This window comes from Panulirus ornatus, chromosome 49, assembly GCF_036320965.1.
Source record: "Panulirus ornatus isolate Po-2019 chromosome 49, ASM3632096v1, whole genome shotgun sequence".
In the NCBI taxonomy this organism is placed as follows: domain Eukaryota; kingdom Metazoa; phylum Arthropoda; class Malacostraca; order Decapoda; family Palinuridae; genus Panulirus; species Panulirus ornatus.
The window spans coordinates 6,700,027-6,722,870 of record NC_092272.1 but is presented as its reverse complement, the minus strand read 5'-3'; the positions used below and the strand labels follow the sequence as shown (position 1 = coordinate 6,722,870).

The following is a 22,844-nucleotide window of genomic DNA, read 5'->3' as shown; positions in this document are numbered from 1 at the left end:
CAATGTGAAAAATAATGCTCAAGTCTGAATTGCTGATATAACTGCTTTAGCTTCAACATCTGCTATTCTATTACTGCTGACACCAAAATGTCCAGGGCACCAGCAATATGGTGCACTCTTATGCTTCAAATGGATTATTACAATCTAATCATGGACTTTTTGGACTACGGAATGCTTCAGAACAGTCTGATACAACTGGGAATTGGAGTACAGTAAAGCCTCCATTTAACGGACCTCAAGTCAATGGTCTTCGGAAACAACGGATGCTGTCAGCTAATCCTGTTACAGTAGTCCATATTGACTGGAAGCTCAACTCAATTTTTTAAACCTGCTTCTGCTGTTGATCCTCTTTCAGCATAATCCTCTACCAGCAACAGGTCACTGGAGCATCAATGATCCTTTCCAAAGCCCTATACTAATAATAAGCCCCAAGATCATCAATGCTCCTCAGACAGTAAAAATCATTCTGGGTCACCAATATCTATCCCAGCAATATAAGTCATTTATCAAATACATCTGGTAAGCAACAATACTTGAAATTATGTTATCTACTATAATTTACAATGCTCATTTTATGTCTGTGTATCACGTGACTATAAGATATAGTCATTACTGCACTGTGTATTATATTTATATTTATTTATTTTGCTTTGTCGCTGTCTCCCGCATTAGCGAGGTAGCGCAAGGAAACAGACGAAAGAATGGCCCAACCCACCCACACACACACATGTATATACATACACGTCCACACACGCACATATACATACCTATACGTCTCAACGTATACATATATATACACACACAGAAATATATATATACACATGTACATAATTCATACTGTCTGCCCTTATTCATTCCCATCGCCACTCCGCCACACATGAAATAACAACCCCCTCCCCCCTCATGTGCACGAGGTAGCGCTAGGAAAATACAATGAAGACCACATTCGTTCACACTCAGTCTCTAGCTGTCATGTATAATGCACCAAAACCACAGCTCCCTTTCCACATCCAGGCCCCACAGAACTTTCCATGGATTACCCCAGACACTTCACATGCCCTGGTTCAATCCATTGACAGCACGTCGACCCCGGTATACCGCATCGTTCCAATTCACTCTATTCCTTGCATGCCTTTCACCCTCCTGCATGTTCAGGCCCCGATCACACAAAATCTTTTTCACTCCATCTTTCCACCTCCAATTTGGTCTCCCACTTCTTGTTCCCTCCACCTCTGACACATATATCCTCTTGGTCAATCTTTCCTCACTCATTCTCTCCACGTGACCAAACCATTTCAAAACACCCTCTTCTGCTCTCTCAACCACACTCTTTTTATTTCCACACATCTCTCTTACCCTATTATTACTTACTCGATCAAACCACCTCACACCACATATTGTCCTCAAACTTCTCATTTCCAGCACATCCACCCTCCTCTGCACAACTCTATCCATAGCCCTCGCCTCGCAACCATATAACATTGTTGGAACCACTATTCCTTCAAACATACCCATTTTTGCTTTTCGAGATAATGTTCTTGACTTCCACACATTCTTCAACGCTCCAAGAACTTTCGCCCCCTCCCCATCCTATGATTCACTTCCGCTTCCATGGTTCCATCTGCTGCCAAATCCACTCTCAGATATCTAAAACACTGTGTATTATACATCAGAATAAACCATCCAGATTTAACAGACAATCAGCATTAACGGACTCACATTTCCCCCATCTGTCCGTTAAATTGAGGTTATGCTGTATACCGTAAATTTCCTTTTAGGGTACCGCTCAATTAATGCAAGTGCAACCTTAATACCATACAGTGCTACAGTAAAAATGAAAATTCTTTTAGTGTTTTGATTATGTGAATTCTGGTTTAATAAGAAAAACAAAACCTAAACTGTCATCACATTTTGAGCTATCGGTAAATATTTCTATTCTGTTTCCATATATAGCATCAAGGTGAAGAAATTTTCTTTTGTTATAACAGAAGAAATGCTGCTTTTGGTTGTATTCAACCATCTCCAGCAGTTTGATTTCAGGAACCTTCCATGGGTGGAAACAAGGAAGCCTACTTTTTGAATTAAGTTCATGTCCAAATCACTCTCATTAATACCATATTTTATTCTTACATTAAATAAGGTTAAGGAAATCAGGATGTTGGTCATCTTTCTCAGCTCTCCACAGCAAAAACATATATGTAGGGTTTCATGACACATGTTTAAACTAAAGTGATACTCTAAGACATGTTCTTCAAAGGGAGCTTGCCAGACTCTGCATACGCATGTTCAACATAAAAGATCTAAATGTTTGTTCTAATGATTATGGATGTTAACTATTTTCAGGATGTCATCAGTGGCTGACAAATATATCTGGTAACCACAGTCCAGGTTTCAATTTGTGTATTAAATTACAAAACCTTGATATGGTGTTCCTATCAGCTCCCCCAAAGTAGTAAACTCAGACATCACTTTTAAATGTTTGGCAACTCTGTCACATCACTTTTAAAGTTTGTAATATGAGGATTACCTTGTCAAACTTCTAAAAATCATATATAAAAATTCTGCTTCCTCTTCAACTGAAATGAAAATGCCTTCCAATAGAGCATGTGTTACGGCTGATTTCTTAGTGTTATAAAATGTAAGGCTAGTCTTTTGTTCAGAGAAATAAAAAATGCAGTTATTTCTCCAGTCAATGATCTTATGAACAACCTAGAAATGTCTTATAGCAACATCAGATGATAATGTTCTACAGATAGCCTAACCATCATTGAATAGGGATGACTTAACATCCCTTGGAACATTGCCTGCAACATTACAGGAAGGATATCCCAAACCTGTTATGAATGGGACCTAAACCACGTTGGATTTCAAAATTTTCCATTCTTTGGTCCTATGCCCTGTCAAGTATAGAAATTATAAATAAATAATTAATTACATACATAAAGGCTGTTATTTACTCACCAAATTAGTTGCTTCTGCTTATAATGCAGGGGCTGTAGGTTAATTCTCCTCGGCTTTAGCTGTCATGTAAAATGTGTATTCATCCTCCAAACTGATTCGACAAATTGGTATATAGCAATGATGTGCAAGTGATACAACACTGATAGTTGTACTAAATAACACTGATATGTCATATCAATTTTGTACACAGAGAGTCATATCAATGACCTACTGAAAAAAAGATACATCATCGATACAATGTTGCATCAACATTGTAAAGCCATAACAGAATCAACTTGCAAACTCAATATATCTTAACATCATTTCAACACTGATTCTAGACCTTCTTTAAACATTAATTCTACATATTTTTGCTTTCTGGGATCAAAGAGAGCATTTACTACAGTTTAATACAGTTAGTAAGCATCTCTTGGTGTATTTTTGGCCTCTAGACCTTAACTCCTAAACAGCCATTCTTCTTTTTACATTCTAGATTTTGGGTTGCCCACCTGTATTAACCTCTTAAATCAAACTGAGTTTTCCTCTCCAATCTCCAAAAGTCACATTTTTCAAGTTCTTTAAAAAATTTATTCAAGTTTACAATATCAAAGATATCCATACAATTAAAAAAAATCACTTGATATATATTTCATCTACTACTTTCACTGTAATAACGTGTAAAAGCTCAGTTCATGTTTCACCACAATGTACTAAAAAGTGCAAGAGTAAAACTTGAGAGTCAAGTGAGTTGCTACTGCATGTGTTTTTACCATTTATTCTACCTACACCAATTTTTTTCTTTTGTTGTTGCATTTATACTCTACTCATCAAATGCAATGCACCAAAGCCACAGCCCCCTATCCACAACCAAGCCTGACATACCTTTCCATGGTTTTCCCCAGCTACTGGTTCAGTCAACTGACAACATGTCATGTCAACCCTCGTACACCAAATCGTTCCAGTTCACTCTATCCTGTGCACACCTTTCACTCTCTTGCATGTTCAGGTCCTAGTCATATAAAATCATTTTCAGTCCATCCTTCCATCCCCAATTTGTTCTTTCCCTTTTCCTTGTCCCCTCCACTTCTGACACATATATCCTCTCTCTCAACCTCCCCTCACTCATTCTCTCCCCATGTCCAAAAACTGATTACTGATTATCATTAATAATATGTTTTCATCTTATCAAATAGAACTTTTCTTGTTGTAATGAATGTGATTCATTGATATTTTTAACATATTTCAAAAACTATAAAAGTTTGTAAAATTAACAGCAGCGCACCATTCAGATGCAGTGCTGTCAGGGTCTGATGGGCACTGGCAATGCTATCTCTATGTTTGCTAGAAAATTTCTGGCAGTGTTTTGGTCAACTTTCAAAGCTGAAGAGTAACTCCGCATGATTCAAAGACAAATCATCATTATCAAATAATTCAAGACCATCTACTTGGTCCTCTAAGTCTAGCTAAAATCCACCAAATTTCCTTCCTAGAAAACTTCTAAAAATGTATTCTTCTTGGCCCGGCTGGAGGATGACTGACTGTGGGGATAAATTATTGTGAACAACCACCTCAGCCACCACCCAGGCTTAGCACACAGCTGTGCCTTGAGGAATGAAACTCAGTGCGTAAACATCTCTAGAGGTGTTGCTGAACTAGAATTCATTCTGTATGGAGGCATTATGGGGTTAACGGCAGCAAATGAAGCAGGTAACAAATAACATACTTACTAATGGCATATCTTTTTTTTTTTCCCTGGGGAAATTCTCTTGAATACTTATCAACCTTCATCCTTACTTTTTTGTTTTTGAAAAACTGTCCAACAAACCTTTACAGTTTGCCTTAAAGGCCTATGCAATGGAAATGCCTTATGATAACATAACTCCAGTTAGTATCATAAGGTTTCTCTAAATTAGAGAACACTGCTATTGTATGATCCTTAACAAATCCTTTTTGAATGTCATAATATTTGTATCACAGGGCTTGTGGTAGATCAAAACTTTCCAAAAAAAATGTTGGAATGGAGACATACAATTAATTCTTTCAAAGTTCCAAACCAATCTACCATTAAAAATTTTTACCATTAGTCTGCAAAGAATATTAGTCAGTGAAGTTGGTATGTAGCTCATCACAATGGTAAGATTTTTATTTAGCTTTAGCATGAGAATAGCAGAGGTTATTCTTGCAGAATGGAAGAATTTATCTCCTCTTCCTGAAAGACAAATTCTTCATCCAATCCATGGTTCAACCATTACTGTTCTGAGGCCATTCAGGCATATTGGTCTTGGAAAACTCTCCTTCCTTTGGCTCCCATTAAGCTTTTATCGATGCCCATAATCACTGCAAGCAAATAATCTGTGCAATAACCTCTCCTCGTCATCTGGTCCTTAGCTAAGGGTATCTCTAACAACTTCTGTTGCTCTACCTTTCCTTCACTTTTCCTTTCTGACAGTACTATAGCTCTCTCTCCAGTTGACAAAACAGCTCTCTTTGGTACCAGTTTCTCCTCTAACTCCACCTTGGATGACTGTAACATTCCTTCATCCCCTGATGCTTCTCTTACTAATCCTATGCCTATTCTCGTAATCTATTTTTGGACTGTCCAAAAAGCACTTCTTTCTCTGGACACAAGCAAGGATTATGTTCCTGATGGCATCCATTCCCATATATTTAAAGAATGTGCATCTGAACTTGCACCTGAGCTTGCTCGTTAGTTCCGTTTCTGCTTAAAAACCAAAACTTTTCCTTCTCCTTGGAAACATGCATTGATACATCCTAACCCTAAGAACAGTGACCGGTCTGACTCCTCTATCATCCTATTGGTTTTATATCTACCATTTCCAAAGTCTTTGAATCCATCCTCAACTCCGATATCCCTAAACATCTTGAAAATCACAATCTTCTCTCTGATCCACTAGTGATATTCTTTTCCATCTTATGTAATAATGTCTGGTCATCATCCCTGAAAGATTTTGGGGAATTGTGTAGTTGCCCTTAACATATCTAAGGCTTCGGACAGAGTATGGCATCAGGGTCTCATCTCTAAGCTCCCCTCTTTTGGCTTTCTATCCTCACTTTGCTCCTTCATATCTAGCATCCTCTCCAGCCGATCTATCTCTGTGGTTGTTGATGGATCAGCCTCCCCACTTTTCATCATCAACGGTGGTGTCTCTCAAGGTTCGGTCCTATTACCTACACTTTTTCAATGATTTCCTCTCCTTCACAAATAATCCAATGCACTCATATGCTGATGACTCAACACTGCATTCATTCACATCCTTCAACTCTGCTCCCTCTTCTCTCACTCGATCTGCATCTCGTCTTCACACAGCTTCCTCAATAAACTTGGACAGGATATCTCAGTGGGGTAGACAAAATCTTGTTAAGTTTAATGCCTCCAAGACCCAATTTCTACCCATCTCTCTATCAAAAACTCACAACTCTCGCCTCTCTTTTGACGGTTTAGAATTCCACCTTGAATCAATCAACAAACTTGATATTACTGTAATATCCACTCTTCCTTGGAAACCCCACATTATAGATATAGGTAAACCTACCTCTAAACTGGGTGTCCTGTTTAGATGTCGAAACTCCTCTTGAGAACAGTTGCTCCGTTTATACAAGGGATTGATTTGTCCTTGCATGGAGCACTGCTTTCACATTTGGGGTGGTTCAAGCTCTGCACTCTTACTTGACAGAGTCGGGTTGAAAGCGGTCCGACTTATAAACTGTCCCAGAATAACTTCCAAAATTGACCCCCTTGCCCTACACTACAATGCTGGATCACTTTCCCTCTTTCAAAGGTTTACTTTGGTTTTTGTTCCCGAGAGCTGGCTGCTTGTATGCCTCCACCACAAGCTAGACCATGCAATACTCGGCAAGCTGCTGCATTACATGATTATTGTGTGGCCAATGGCAACTTAAGGGTGGGCTGTTTTGATACCTGCTTCTTTCCCTACACATAGAAGCTTTGGAACTCTCTATCTTCTTGTGTCTTTCCCAATACCTATGACCTGGCACGTTTCAAAAGACAGGTCTTTCACTTCCTAAAATTCATAAATACTTTCCCTTGTTTTCCTATTTCCACTTCATAGTTCTCTCTTTATTTTGATTAAGGCCTGGCCTTGATGTGGACTTTTGTCCGTGGCTGGAGCCTTCAACATAAAAGAAAATATGGCAGTACACTAATCATCCATATTAGGTTACTCAAATCAACAAGAATTCTATGATGGCTTTAAGAATGTTTAAAAATATAGCGTATTTCACTCCTCTCTAGAGCAACAAATCCAGTATCTGCTAAAGCTAATGTAATTTCCTTCATATGAAAGGGCTTATTAAAATCCTCTACATTATGAGAGGAGACAGACAAGGGAGAGATCTCTTTTTCCAATATCTTGCAACTCCCTATTATATCTGCTTATGCTACACACTGATGAGAAACTCCCCAAGAATGTCAGCTACAACAGAAAAGTCATTTACTTTAACGCCTCATTCATTAGGGCAAGGCAAAGTGGAGAGGGAATAGTTTCCAATCAACTTCAATATTATCTTCCACTGTTTTTGGCTTGGTATTGGGATTGATGTTATCCACATACTTTATTCAAGATGCCTTCCTGGTTTCCTTGAAAAAGTTTTCTTTTACTGCAAATACTCTCTTGATAAATCTATCTATTCACCAAAGAATAATTATTACAGATCTCTGCATGTTTTCTAACTCAAGTGATTCTGTCTTCATGAAGGGTAATGTAAGCACACAATTGTATTGTAGTTTGAAGAGTATCAGTGTTAGCTTTGCATCCATTGTGTAGAGGGTCCATAAAATCCTGCCCCTAAAATCTTTTTTCAAGAGTTAGAAGTTGCTCTGTTGAGCTCCCTTAAAATGAGGTCATCACATATTGTTAGCTTCTTGAGACTGTTACAATGATCCTGTGAAATATGATGGTGTTTGTTTCTGACAAGTATTCCATACTGATTTATATTTCTTTTTCATATTGAAGTAAATGACATTTACCCTCAATAATGAAGCATGCTAGCTTTTACTGTGCCAACATATTACTCAGCAGTTTCTGTCTGTAGCTTCTTGGTGTCTTCTACTTGTAATATCCCTCAAACTTATCCTAGTTACATTTGCAAAGGATAATATGTAAGCATGGTTTGTGCGTGCATCTATGCTGGATATGAGAATGAAAAGATGTAAAAGGGCAAATACAGTTCCTTAGGAACAAAGCTTTATGTCATAGAGATATTGCAAACTAGGCACCTCATAGTAGAGGGCATGCAGTTCTCCTGGCTGTTTATCCTCTATCTTGTCAGTAAAAATATGGGTACAAACTTTGGCTGGGGTAAAGCAGTGTAAGTGTGAGAGGCCTAACCAACTGACAGTTTGTAACTGATGGCCCTCACTGCAGGGTGAGCATACCATGGGAGGATTCTTAACTTTTACCTTATCTTGGAAACTGCCTAATTTACAATATGTTGTGAGCTGTCACATAAGAAATAGCGGATGCATCTCTAAATACTCCTTTGAATCCATACTAACTTGAAATAAATATGGATAATTCATACAAAAAAAAAAACTGTAAAAGGGATCACCATACTTGACGTTCATAAACAGCCTTTCCAATTTTGATTCTGGTGTTAAACATGAAATAATTCCTGGCATAAGGAAGCGACAAAATGTGGATATTCCATACTGAACTTACGCTCCTCACTGTCCCTATTTTCATACTAAAACTCATGTTCACAATAAAAAATTTTCATCATTGGTAGTTTTGATCAACCTCACTATAACTTACTCAAACATTCAGCTACTGCATTAATCATTCTCAGTTAACTACAACACAAGCAAGTCACAAATCAGCAGACTGAAGCTGGAAGGAAGAGAGTACTCTGTGGTTGACTGAGAGTTATCTAAAATAAATTGACTGGCTGATTTTGTGCATCTGTTTTTCTCCACACAGTCTTCCTTTTCTTGAAATGCCAGCTGTGTGAGAAAAGACCATCCTGCCTTGCAGTCAACTAAAATAGGAATGATCCAGATGATACACATTCCTAAATTTGTTTTGAATAATCAACTAAAATATGAAGCAAAAACATGATACTGTGATTTGTGACTGCAGAAAAATGAACACTCAGGATGAATAAGTAATGTGTTGGCCTCAATTCTCTTTGTTATACTTAAAATGACTTTAGAAAGATGTAGAGCTTTGGAGATTTCCTTATGATTTTTGCCTGTTCGATTTCTCATAGGTTTAACTGCCAATCTATTTATTCTACAGCTCTAATTGCTGTTACTTGTTTTTAGGATTTTGTGCACCTATGCAAGTTCATGCACTGGGGTATAGGCTTTGGCTTAAAAATTCAAGACATTCAATTGAGCTTTATGTACTTCTAAAATGAGAAATTGCTTATTCCAAAAAGATCACTGTTCCCAAACACAATAAGATGGTTTGAAAAATAAAGTTAAAAGACTACATGAACTGGAAAAGTCACAAGAATGAAATAAGACTACATGCATGTTGCAAATATAGATATTTTGGTTTACCTTTTCTAATCGATCAATCTCTTCTCTCAATCGGTCATCCCGAGGTGAGAGAATGGGACTGGTGATATTCTGGTTGATTGGTCGAAGCACATCATTTGGTGAACCACTGCCAGAATTAGGACTAAGAAGTTTCTCATACACTGATCTCAGAAGTCCAGAGGATTCTCCTAACTCAATAGAGAGTTCTGACAGTGGAACTGCCATTGAGCGGAATCTTGGAGAACGAGATGGGCTCATCAGAAATCTCCGACTCTGGCTCCTGAAGCTGCTGTACTTTTGAGGGACATTTTCCACATTTTCATCTGAAAATTCATACTTTTTATCAGCAAGACGTCTGCGACGAAACACACTCAGCTTTTCATGACGGGAATCTGTAATTTCATCTATAAATTCATATTCCTTTTCAGCTTGCTTTGTTGGAGTTTTCTCATTATAGGAACTTTCACTTGAGCTTCGCAGATACATTCTACCCTGTTGTTGTGAAAGCTGTGAATTAAAGGTACACTCATCATTACAAACAGTCCCAGTTTTATATCTATCACCACTGCTTGTAGCGTCCCTGAGATCTGAACGTCCTAAACGTGAATCTTCACTCATGTGCGAGCACCTTGTGGAGTCATCAGAGTCGTTGTCATTAAAATAGTCACTCTCACCATAAAAATGATATGGGGAGTCATCAGGCAACTGAAATTCTTTGAGCGTGAGATTACTAATAAAGCCTCGCATGGCAGCACCATTACTCTGCTGTCCATAGAGACTTCCATGGCCTTTATTATCACAGTTTTCACTGTCACAGTGATGAAATACACCCTGTCCATCAGGAGAGCTACTTTTCTGAATACCTCCATTTTCACCAAGAACACTACTAACATCTTCACTTCTAGTCCTTCCTTCAATTTTTGGGGGGACACTCCCTATCAGAATTTCCCATTCCCTATCCCTGTCTGTTACTGAACTACCACATCCAAACCTACCACCACTATTTAAAGATATTCTTAATCCACTTGTACATGATTCAGTACTATTTTGATCTTTTCCTGACTGATTAACTTCTTCCTCCTCACAACTACTCTGACCATCAGCTTCAGGATCAACATCACTGCTGGAGCTGTCCATCATACTGTATTCTTTGCCAGATCTTAGGTTAGGCACATTATATTGATCACCTGACACTCTTGAGGTTTTCACTTTGCACTGTTCTCTATCATCCTCACTTTCCTCTTCCTCGTCTTCTTTCATGCCATTTAACCTAACACCCAAAATGTCTGCTTCCACCTCTTTCATTTTTCTGTCCATGTTTTCTAGTTCGACATTCAACACATGGATAAAGTTCCCAGCATTGAGTACCACAAATCCCTTCCGTTTCATTTGTACACTAGGGAGGAACTTGGGAAAAGGGGGTACCATCTCAAAACTGGTATGAACAGTAATGCCATGCTTAAGACAACTAAATCGCGCACAGCTATTCCATCGCTCTGCCAGATCTGAAAAAGAAGAGGTATTATATTTTCAGTTTAAGAAATCCTTCACATAAAGTGCAACAGAGGCATCAATCAGATAAGGGCCCGACCATAATTACCAAAATGTACCATATAAAATCAAATACAGTATCTACCTTCTTCTTCATAAGACGTAGCCACCTGATGACAAGCAGAGCAGTTGTCAAGGGAGGGAACTGCAGTAATAGTGATGTAACACCTGCGAGTTTGGGAACTGCCTCCATCACTGCCCTCAATCATACTGTAAATGGCACAGCCATGTGGAAAGGATGGTAAGAAAAAAAATATCCTACACAAACTATATACTAACAATAATACAATTCTACTCTTTATTATTCTGTTAAGGTTCCCAATGACTATCTAGCCTGTACTGTTCACTCCCTTATCTCTCCTTCTACATCATCAAATTTACCCAAGACATCTATCTGTCTGTATATCTGATGCCCGTTCCCTTCAGGAACTTCCATCAAGGGGTGGCCATGGCAAAAGTCTCAACTTACCCCTGTCCTTACATGCCTCCCTTACATACACTATTTCATGCACTGTTCCTGTTTCTCTTCCTCCAGTATTCCTCCACTGTATTTGCCCATGTCACAGGGGGTCTTCCACTCACATCAACCCCTTTATTTGTACTATAGTACGCTCTCCTTGTAAACTCCCAGTCTTGCTTTCTTTCCAAACGCCCAAATCACCTCAAGGTATTATGTTTCACCCATTCTACTACTCTACAATTCACTTCCTTCGCATTTCTTGCCATACCACTTCTTTCATACACCCTTCCATTTCTTTCTTCATTCTATCTAGTCACACCACATGCTCCTTCCAAATAGCTCATTTCCCCAGCCTGGATTCTTTACCTCTATACCTCATTCCACTTACATGTTTCAGCTCCACAGATCAGGGTTGGGAGGACTATGCTGTCCCTTAACCCTCTCTTCACTTCCATACTTACACCTCTACCCTTGATTATTCTGGTAAGGGACCCAGTGACTCTTCTACCCTGTACTGCTCTCTCCCTTATCTCTCCTTCCATATCACCACACTTATCCAAGACAGCTCCCAGATACTTATATTCCCTTACTTCTTCCAGTCTCCCTCCCCCATATTCAAATCACAATTTAGTACACTTTCTTCTTTCATTCTATATGGTTTTACAAAATCTATACTTTCGACTAATTTCCTCTCAAACACCATTACTTTACTTTTACTTGCACTTACCTTCAATCTCCTACACTTACACACATAATAAAACACTTTTACAACATTCCGCAACTCCTCTTCACTCTCTGCAAACAGCACAGTATCATCTGTGAGCAGGCTTCCCACTAGCCACCATATCTAACCGCCACACTCTATCTCTGCACCCCTTTTCCCTAGTTTTGCTTTCATCTCTCTAACATGGGAGATGGCGGTTAAGTATAATAAAAAAATATCATTCATATTTATTCATTATAATTAATCGCTGCTTCCCGCGTCAGTGAGGTAGTGCCAGGAAACAGATGAAGACTGGCCCATCCACTCATATACAGGTGTATATACATAAACACCCATACATGCACATATACATACACATATATATATATATATACATACACATATATATATATATACACACACACACATGTAAATATTCTACTTCCTTGCCCTCATCCATCCCCACAGGAAACAGCATCGCTAGCCCCTGCTTCAACGAGGTAGTGCCAGGAAAACTGACAAAAAAGGCCACATTCATTCACACTCAGTCTCTAGCTGTCATGTGTAATGCACCGAAACCACAGCTCCCTGTCCATATCCAAGCCCCACAGACCTTTCCATGGTTTACCCCAGACGTCTCACATGCCCTGGTTCAGTTCACTGACAGCACATCAACCCTGGTATATCAAATCATTCCAATTCACTCTATTCTTGCAAGCCTTTCACCCTCCTGTATGTTAAGGCACCGATCGCTCAATATATTTTTCACTTCATCCTTCCACCTCCAAGTTGGTCTCCTGCTTCTTGTTCCTCCACCTCTGACACATATATCCTCTTTGTCAATCTTTCCCCACTCATGCTCTCCATATGTCCAAACTATTTCAATACACCCTCTTCTGCTCTCTCAACCACACTCTTTCTATTTCCACATATCTCTCTTACCCTTTCATTACTTAATCAAACCACCTCACACCACATATTGTCCTCAAACATTTCATTTCCAACATGTCTAACCTCCTCTGTATAACCCTATCTATAGCCCATACTATTCCAGTAAAACTAGAGTATCCCCTTGAGATGCTGAAACTCAATACTTTTCCCAAGACAGCTCTTAAATACTTATATTTGGTCACCATAAATCCACAAAAGCTGCATACAAAATCTTACCTTTCACTAGATACTTTTTCATAGCCAGTTTCACCACAAAAATCTGATCCACACAAAACTAGAGTAAAACTAGAGTATCCCCTTGAGATGCTGAAACTCAATACTTTTCCCAAGACAGCTCTTAAATACTTATATTTGGTCACCATAAATCCACAAAAGCTGCATACAACACCTTACCTTTCACTAGATACTTTTTCATAGCCAGTTTCACCACAAAAATCTGATCCACACATTCCTAACCTTTCCCAAAACCCCTTGCTCCTCCATTATTCTACAATCAGTCACTTTCATCACTCAATCAATCAACACTTTTCCATACATTTTTCCTGGTATACTTAACAGACTTACTCTCCTATAAGTGCTACATATGTAGATCCTCAGCACCTTTGCCACTGAATAAAGAAACAATAATAGCGTTCACCCAATCCTCAGGCACAGCCCTCTGCTTCCATGGAAAATCACATATCAAGTGCATCCACTCTACCACGCTTTCTTCTCCATACTTCAACGTTTCAGCTATAATCCTATCCACTCTAAGTGCCTCTCCTACTTTCATCCTCATTATTGCCCTTTTTGCCACAGGCCTCAGCAAACACTGCACTAGAGTTGCCATCTGTCAGTGGCCTGTTATGGGTGAAGCTCTAAAGGCTAAAAAGTGGCACTGGAGTTCACTAGTCATGGAGACTCTGTTGCCATGGCAACCCCTCTGAGGGAGTTCCAATTGGAATGGACATCAGAGATATAGATAGATAGCTATAGGCCCCTGCACTTGCATCCTTTTCCTTTCATTTTCCATATCCATGCATGTAATAAATACTGCCTTGCCATTTCCCACATTCATCAGTTCTTTAAAATTCTTTCCACTTTCCTTTCAGTTACTCCTTTTGATTCATCAACACCCATTCCTTACTCCTTACTTATATTTCAACTCTTACATCCACCTCTTTCCTTTTTCACTTCCTTCCAGTTCAACTGTTATGTTTTATTATGCCCCTACAATCACAAGGAATGCATTAATCTAAATGAGAAGCCCATATACAACAGTATGCTATATATTTCATGAGTACCACTAATGCAACATGGTACCAGTTAGGATGTCCATTTCGAGATTCATACATGTAAATTTTCAATTAAAAGAGTAAAAGCGATGAGGAAATATTCTTTAAAGATACAGGTAGAACCCATACATTATTGCTCTGGTTAATGTTTTGCTTTAAAGCTCACTACCAGTTAGGGAATAAATATCTGCTCTGAGTTGTGAAGTTCAGCTTTTAAGTTCCTAAGACCATGTAGTTATGATATCGGCTCTGAATCGGGTGCCAAGTGAACTAATGTATTTTCACTGAGATGTACACATAACACTGTTTACACTGCAGTCACCCTTACCTTATATCTCCCTGTGTTGCTTGTGTCTGTGTGGAGTACATTCTCAGCCACATCTATATAGTGATTTACAGTTGTAAACCCTCAAATGTTAAGTTAAAATGCCCAACATGTGACAAATGCGAACCATATTGTGAAAAAATCAAGAAAAGCATTACAAAGGAATTGAAATTAAATGTTTTGAAATATTTATATAGTGGTGAAAAAGCATTGGATATTGGGAGAGCACTTGATTTATCTCCCATGACTGTAAGAACAATATGAGGTATTGAAGACATGATTAGAGCAAGCATGCAGAATGTGACATCATCAAGCACAGCCAAAACAAGCTGAGTGAGAGGCTATATGAAATGAAGATGAAAATTAGAACAATGTACCTCAAAATATGATGATTCAGAAGGTTAAAAGTACATGGAAAAGGATTAGAAGTGGAAAGTTTTGGTACTTAGTAAGTATGGGTGCTTTAAATGGTTTAGCAAGCACTCTGATTTACATAGCATCGAAGCGACTTGTGAAATAGCTAGAAGATAATGAAATGGCTGAAGCAATCCCTGCCCTGTTCCTGTTAATGCAGTTGATGTAGATGAGACTCTGTATGGGTTCATATCTAACAACATAGGGAAGAATGTTTTCTGGAAGTTTAGCATGCACTGGGGTGCATGTGTGTGGAAGTGAATAAAACTGCAGGTTAACACAAGACCATAATAATCATATATTTCTCTCATAACATCAACAATATGGTAAATCTTGACAGCTAAAAGTTAGAAGTTTTCATAAGTTCTGTACATTCTCTCCATGTTTTGCTTACTGTTTTATCACTTTCTCATATTACTGTCTTACTGTAGAAGAGAAAAAGGTTAAAATCATGCTCTCAGTCTATAACACCCACTAAAAGTTAGAGTCCATTAATATGCTTTTTTTCTGTTTCCATAGGTTAAGTTGGTGATACCCTTAAACTTCATAATTACTAACAGGATTACTATAATATTTCTGAGGCTTTACATCATGTGTACTGAGCTATAATATTTTTGAGGCTTTACATCATGTGTTCTGTCTAAATTACTATTTTTCAGATGTTCATGGCCTGAAATATTTTTCATGTCCTGATCCTAAGTTCATATATCTTTCTGGTTATTGACAAGATTTTAGTTGAGAATATTTAATTTACAAAATATCTATTATTCAGTTATACTTTGTTCTTACCTACACCCATACACAAGAATCTTCGACAAATCTCTTGGCCACTGACACAGAGAGATGAAGATATTCTCATATAAGCTCTCTTGTAAATCCTGGTCACCAAAAAGCATTACTTCAGCAACCTTCCGTAATGGAGCATATGGGACAAACACCCACCAATGTAGTCTGTATCTGTGAAGCAAACATGAGAAATAATGATATGGTAATCTACACATCATCAAATGACATATCAACATGAATCAAGTATTACTACCAATGATCAATTAAGTTATAAAATGTCTAATATCTCATGAAGAAGACAGTATCTGACATCTCTGCTATGATCATCAAATCTCTTGACTCTCAAAGTTTACATAACTACAAATATCCTTTTATATTCAAGTTTTTCATAAGGATACCAAATCAGGGATAATCATAATTCTATTCAATGTACTGTTCTTGTAATCTATGATGCTCCTTTATGAGCTGCAAAAGTTCATGAATTTTCAAGGTCAACATGGTTTCCACAATAAAAAAAATAGGCCTTTAAAGAAAAGTTTATGGATGAAAATGATACTTTCTTGGTGGATCATCTATTACTTGAAAGTCTCACTGTTCATCCCTTATTTTTGTGTTATCCTGGCCTTGGTTTCCAAGCCTTACTTACACAATTAACAAGGACACAGAACATGTCATCAAAACTGGAACAACTGGCACCATATCAAGAACAACTGGCACCTTATCTAGAATAACTGGCACCATGCCTAGAACAGCAAGCACTGTTTCAAGAACAACCAGCACTGCCAGAAACAAAAGAAACTGTATCTTGAACTCACACCATATCTTAAGCAACCAGCATCATAACTATAATGGGTGGGACCATACCTATAACAGTGGGCCCCTACTCTGGTGTTTTGAGTTGGAAGGGGCTGCAGGCCCCAGCACAGCAGGTAATATATAAATAATTACAGAACATGGTACATGTGTTGGAAATCAAATGCATGAGGACAATATGTGGTGTTAAGATAGATGGTTGAATGGAAAACAATAGGGTTTGAGAGTAGCATGTATGAGAGAGCTGAAGAGGGTGTGGTAAAATGGTATGGACATATGGAGTAGCTGAGTAAGTGGGTATACATGTCAGAAGTGGAAAGGACAAGGAAAAGGAGGAAATTGAGGAAGAAGTAGAAGGATGGAATGCAAGGGACTTTGATATCCTGGAGCCTGAACATGCAGGAGGGTGTGAGATGTGCATTGGAGAGAGCAAGCTGGAGTGTTGTGGCACACACAGGATGACATACTGTCAATGGGCTGAACCAGGGAATATGAGGCAGACATGGGAAACCATGGAAAGTTCAGCGTGGCCTAGTTGCAGATGGGGGGATCCGGTTTGGGTGCATTATAGACGACAGCCAGAGAGTCTTGTTGTTTGCTTTACCTTGCTAACACATTAAGGATGGAACAAATATAAGAAAATAATAATGAAAGTAAGCATCCTTAACAATAACAACAATCACTGAATAATAATCTTTTTTACATAATTGATCACTTTCCCACTCACATACATTCTCTAACTGTCATGTATAGTGCACTGAAACCACAGCTCCCTATCAATAGACAGGCCCCACAGATCGTTTCATGGTTTACCCTGAACACCTCACGAGTTCTGGTTCAGTCCACTGACTGCATGTCAACTTTAGTGTACTACACCATACCAATTCACTCTATCCCATGCATGCCTTTCACCCTCCTGCATGGTCAGGCCCTGACTGCTCAAAGCAGTTTTCATTCTATCCTTCCATCCCCAATCTGGTCACCCCTTTTCCTTATTCCCTCCACCTCTGACACATATATAATTTTCATCAACATTTCCTCACTCATTCTCTCCATATGGCCAAATCATTTCAGCAAACCCTTTCAAGCTCTCTCAACTAAACTCTTTTTATTACTACACTGCTCTTTTATCCTTTCACTATTTACTCAATCAAACCACCTCACACTACATATTGTCCTCAAAAGTTTCATTTTCAACGTATCCACCCTCCTTTGCACAGTCTTACCTATAGCCCATGCCTTGCATACATATATTTTTGGAACTACTATACTTTCAATCATACCAGTTTTTGCCCTCCCAGATAACATTTTCTCTTTCTACACATCCTTCAACAATCCCAGAACCTATGCCCCCTCACCCACCCTATGACTCATTTCCATGATTCCATGGTTCCATGTACTGCCATGTCTACTCCAAGGTATCTAAAACACTTCACTTCCTCCAAGTCTTTACCGTTCAAACTCACACCCCAGCTAACCTGTTGCTCAACCCTGCTAAAACTAACAGCCTTGCTTTTGTTCACATTTACTCTAAGCTTCTTCCTTTCACACATTCTTCCAAACTCAGTCATCAATACCTGCAGTTTCTCACTTGAATCTGCCACCAGTATTGTATCATCAGCAAATGTCAACTGACTCACTCAGGCCCTATCATCCCCAACAGACTGCATACTTACCCCTCTCCCTCTATGACTCTCATTTACCTCCCTCACCATCCCATTTATAAACACATTAATCAACCATAGTAATATCACACACCCCTGCCACAGACCAAGTTCACATGGAACGATTCAGCCTCCTCTCTTTCTCACATATACATGCATTACATCCTTGAAAGTAAACTTCTCACTGCTGCTAGCAGCTTTCCTCCCACAAGGGATCTCAATCACCCTATAATGTGCTTTCTACTGATCTATACTTATACGTAAAAAAAGAAAATACGAGCAAGGTACTACGATCAATGATCTCTTTGAGGAAAAGCAGCTCTACCAACCTATGTATCATCTGAAGCGTGTGGTCATCAGTGTCACAGGAGTGAGTGTAAGACAGGACAAATTGGCCACACTTCGTAAACCCCAAGAAGACATGCCTGTTAAGAAACATGAACAAAATGTTATGGATTATTACTTACAAATCTATGGGGGACTGGAATGTTTTGGAAAGGCAATAACAACTAAAACAGCATATCTAAGCAGGGTTGAGTAAGGCGAGTGAAAACTTGAGAAAAAAAAGAGAGAGACAAGGTGGATGGTCTGTTTAAGGAAGTGCATGAGTGAAAAGGGTACTGATGGAGAAATCTAGTGCACTGAAACTGCAGGTATAGATCAACAAGTTACAAGAGAAAGTATTTCATACATCGTGATAACATGTGATGTTTCTAAACCATTTCTACTGTATCACAGTATAAAATCTGGCATTGTTTCAAGTCAACAAGAACATAATATTATACAAAGCCGTATGAAGCCTTTGGCAAAACATGAAAAATAATAGTTCAATGAAGTATAACTTGTAAAAATTAGAACACAAGTTTTAACAACTCATTATGCAACAAAAATATAATACACCACAACATAACATTTCTTTCGTCTGTTTCCTTGCGCTACCTCGCAAACGCGGGAGACAGCGACAAAGTATTAAAAAAAAAAAAAAAAAAAATAACTTTCCAATACACAGTAAGCTAAACAAACTTAACCCAAGAAAGAATCCTAGATATATAAGGCACTTACCCTGCAGCAAGAGCAGATGGAGGAGCCACATGAGCCAAGGAGAAAGCCAGGCGGTGTGGCAACTGATAGAACATTCTCTGCCTGGGACGAGTGCGGGTTTGTCTTGTCTCCCCATAAAGCTATGAGGAAAAAATAGTCTTTTGTCAATGTGAATGTTGGAAATAGCAGATGTGACACACGCAAATATGCCTATATATGAAGATCATTGAAAGCAAATTCTGCAATCATAGGCCTCATTATAACAGTTTCTTCATTTTGTTCCATTCATCAAAAACTCTATTACTACTCTTATGTGGGATAATGTCAATGCCTTAATCAGTCTCTTTCATCTAGGCTACTGCAAACTAGATCATAGACATCCAGAAGGTCTGATGTACAAGACATATTTCCTCTCATTGCTGCCTTGCAAGTAATCTTCCATATGCTTTCTGATATTCTTTACTGATGCTTTAGACTAAATTCATAAAAGGCACTGGTTAGCTCAGTGCATTTTCCGTATCTCCTTCCTTCAAAACAGGCACAACATTAGCCCACTTCCACTCTCTTGGCACTACGGTAATCCCTTTTCCGCATATTTTCTGAATAATCTAAGCAGCTTCTCATATGTTTCTGCAAATTCTCTGTGTATCTACAAAGACTTCATCAGATTCCTGCACATTTTATAATCAAAGATCTTTACATAAATATTCCCAGTTCACCATTACTTACGTCTTTTTTCAGAATCCAGCAACCAGGCAGATTTTCTTAAATTAATATGGAACTTTTTCCAGAGCATGCTTTCCTGTAAAACTTCCACAGCAGTATGGTCCCCATAATGCACAACAATTTTTCTCATCTTTTTCTTGCTGGCAGTTGTGACGGAGGTTGAGGTTGGTGTTTTCTGCTTCGCAATCCCATTTCTATAACAGTTTTTAAGGCAACCAAAAAACTGTAAGTATGATCCCAGATCTTTTGATGACTCATTAACATAGACTTGATATACTAGCATCCCTAAGAATGAGCCTTCTGAGATGCAACTTGTTTCCCAAGTACATCTCAAATGGCACTCCACTATGTTTCTTTTGCACCTTCTAATAAGATAATTTCCAATTCAACAAGACTGGAAATATAAGAATGCCAAATATATCCATCCAATGTATTGTATGTCAGTGAGTCTTTTACAAACACTCAAACTCAACCAACTGTTCTACTTATCCTGTAATAACCCAAAAATCTCCATCCCAGGTTCCTCATTTCAATATCAGAGGAGACATTTGAATGAGATTCAATGAAATTTAAGAATATTGCAATAGCTTTAATCGACCCATTTACAGACCTCATTCATGCTTCTTCCTCCCTAAGACTAACGTGCAACCAAACAAGGACAGGTTTTCTTGAAGGCTATATGCTTTTAAACACTAAGTATTGTGCCAGCAGCTCAAAAACAGCAGAAAAGTCACTACTTGTATGTGAACACATGCCTTTCGAACAGAACATGAGGGCTGGTAATTAAAACTACTGATTGAGATGTATCTCATGATTAAAAATGAAATCATGGGCGTGTGGAATGATAAGGGTAGTTAATATCTGCAAAATATTCTTATAAAAGCTTTCAGGAGGGTGGTGGAAGGTTCCTTGCCATATCTACTGAAAATTAAAATTCAACAGTGAGCTCTTACTCTTATCATGAACTGCCATACTATTTCCTATGACAACCTCATCTTAATAAGAATGAAATATAATCCATAATGGAAAAGTTGTTCATACTACAAGAGATTATCATTCTAACGAGTCAGCACTTTTACTTGATCTGTTAGTCCAGTCTAGTCAAATACCTAGTTTTCTTTTGCCCAATGTTAAGCAAGACCATTCTTCTACATGGCTCTCAAATGTTGAGGTTCAGCAAAACTCCATTAAAGTGGGACTGCCATACTGAAACATACAAGCATTCTGCATTCAAGATAAGTCTATGAACTCCAGGAACAGTTAAAGCACAGTTAAATGACACTCTTTGCATCTGATGCCAAATTTACCACCACATAAAATCAATGGTCAGTAATCTATCTTACTAAGCATACGTATGGAGGACTGTAGGATGCAAGCTTCCAGGACAAACATACAACTTCACGATAATGAATCACATAAAAAAAATTCTGTTTTACATTCTATACCACTGGCAGATTGTGACACTGAATATACCAAGGGAAATGTAATAAAGTTATCATAATTCTACAGTAAAGATGTCAGATACTACAAGCAATCTTTCAAAAGACTTAAAATAAAATACGCCTTACTTTCACATTAATTACGAAAGGAAGCATTCTTTTTATCAGAGCAGTTAATTCACATTAATCTCAACGGTCGATCACGGGGAAAACTGGAAAAATACAGTATTTGAGGAGGTTAGGATGCGGTGACCATGAGTGGGAGATAAAGGGACAGGGGAAGAAGCTACAGAATTATACATAATTCTATGCAACATATGTATTCTTACTTCTCTGAAGTGCAATTTTTGCATGAGGTGATGTCTACCATTTTGTCGAAGACCAGGAACTCTCGCGGAATACCCGCTATTTGGCATTATTAACAATAAACCGTGGGCGTCGTCCGTTGTCTCATTGCTGCCCCTGTCCGCCGCCGCTCCTTTTGTTGTCATGTTGAACAGCTGATCCAGCCGTTGGCTGACGCCACACCAAATACAATGATAATGTAAAATCACGGATACTATAACTGTCAGCTGACAAAACTGAATAAAGAACTTCATACCAAGACATCTGGGATTGACAAACAGACTTCCTATGAAAAATAATACCTCTTTCATTTGAGGAAGAACGTCAATAATCAAGCGTGTGCTAAGCATGTGTTTATTCTCTGTGAAAACCTTCTTAACGTTTACAAGAATGATTCTGGTACTTCATAGCTTCAACCATTTGGTCTTAAAGAACATTATAGAGGTATATTATTTATTTGTTATGAAGGGTGAGAGGATAGGGGTGCGCATTCATAACCTCTTCTGGTAGGGCCGCCAGTGCCATCTGTTGGCCAAGTTAATCAGTGCTGAATTTGGCCAGTGGCGAGTGAAAATGAGTACCAAGCCCGAAATGAATCGCCGCAGTAAGTAGTTTATATGGTATGAAAATGCATGTGAATATGAGCAATTAAATCCTTGAAGGTGGTAACTATCTCATGTTTTTTCCAGTTGCAGCCGTTGCTAAGAAGAAACGGGCGAAAAAGGCGAAAAACAACAGGCCTCAGGCAAGCAAGGCGGCTCGAGAGGGCAATGACAACAACTCAGCAAGGGGAAGGTAAGTAGTCTTGAAAACTATGTTTTACAACTTGTCCACGGAGTATTAAGCGTGTTTGATGGAGTAGATGATGCACCAAGAAAAGATCTGCGATGAC

General features: G+C 38.5%; 1 protein-coding gene across 1 annotated transcript in view; it reads right to left on the bottom strand.

The window, feature by feature from the left end:
* The window catches only part of LOC139764370 (uncharacterized), a 51,783-nt gene extending 29,305 nt beyond the window's left edge, over positions 1-22,478 (bottom strand). Inside the window, exons 1-6 of the mRNA XM_071690910.1 lie at positions 21,937-22,478; positions 19,464-19,582; positions 18,731-18,826; positions 15,928-16,095; positions 11,097-11,221; positions 9,482-10,965 (exon numbers count right to left, since the gene is read on the bottom strand). Coding sequence (XP_071547011.1) covers positions 9,482-10,965; positions 11,097-11,221; positions 15,928-16,095; positions 18,731-18,826; positions 19,464-19,582; positions 21,937-22,302 — 2,358 coding nt within the window. The 5' untranslated portion in view covers positions 22,303-22,478. The remainder of the gene's footprint in view (positions 1-9,481; positions 10,966-11,096; positions 11,222-15,927; positions 16,096-18,730; positions 18,827-19,463; positions 19,583-21,936) is intronic.
* Positions 22,479-22,844: the final 366 nt, after the last annotated feature.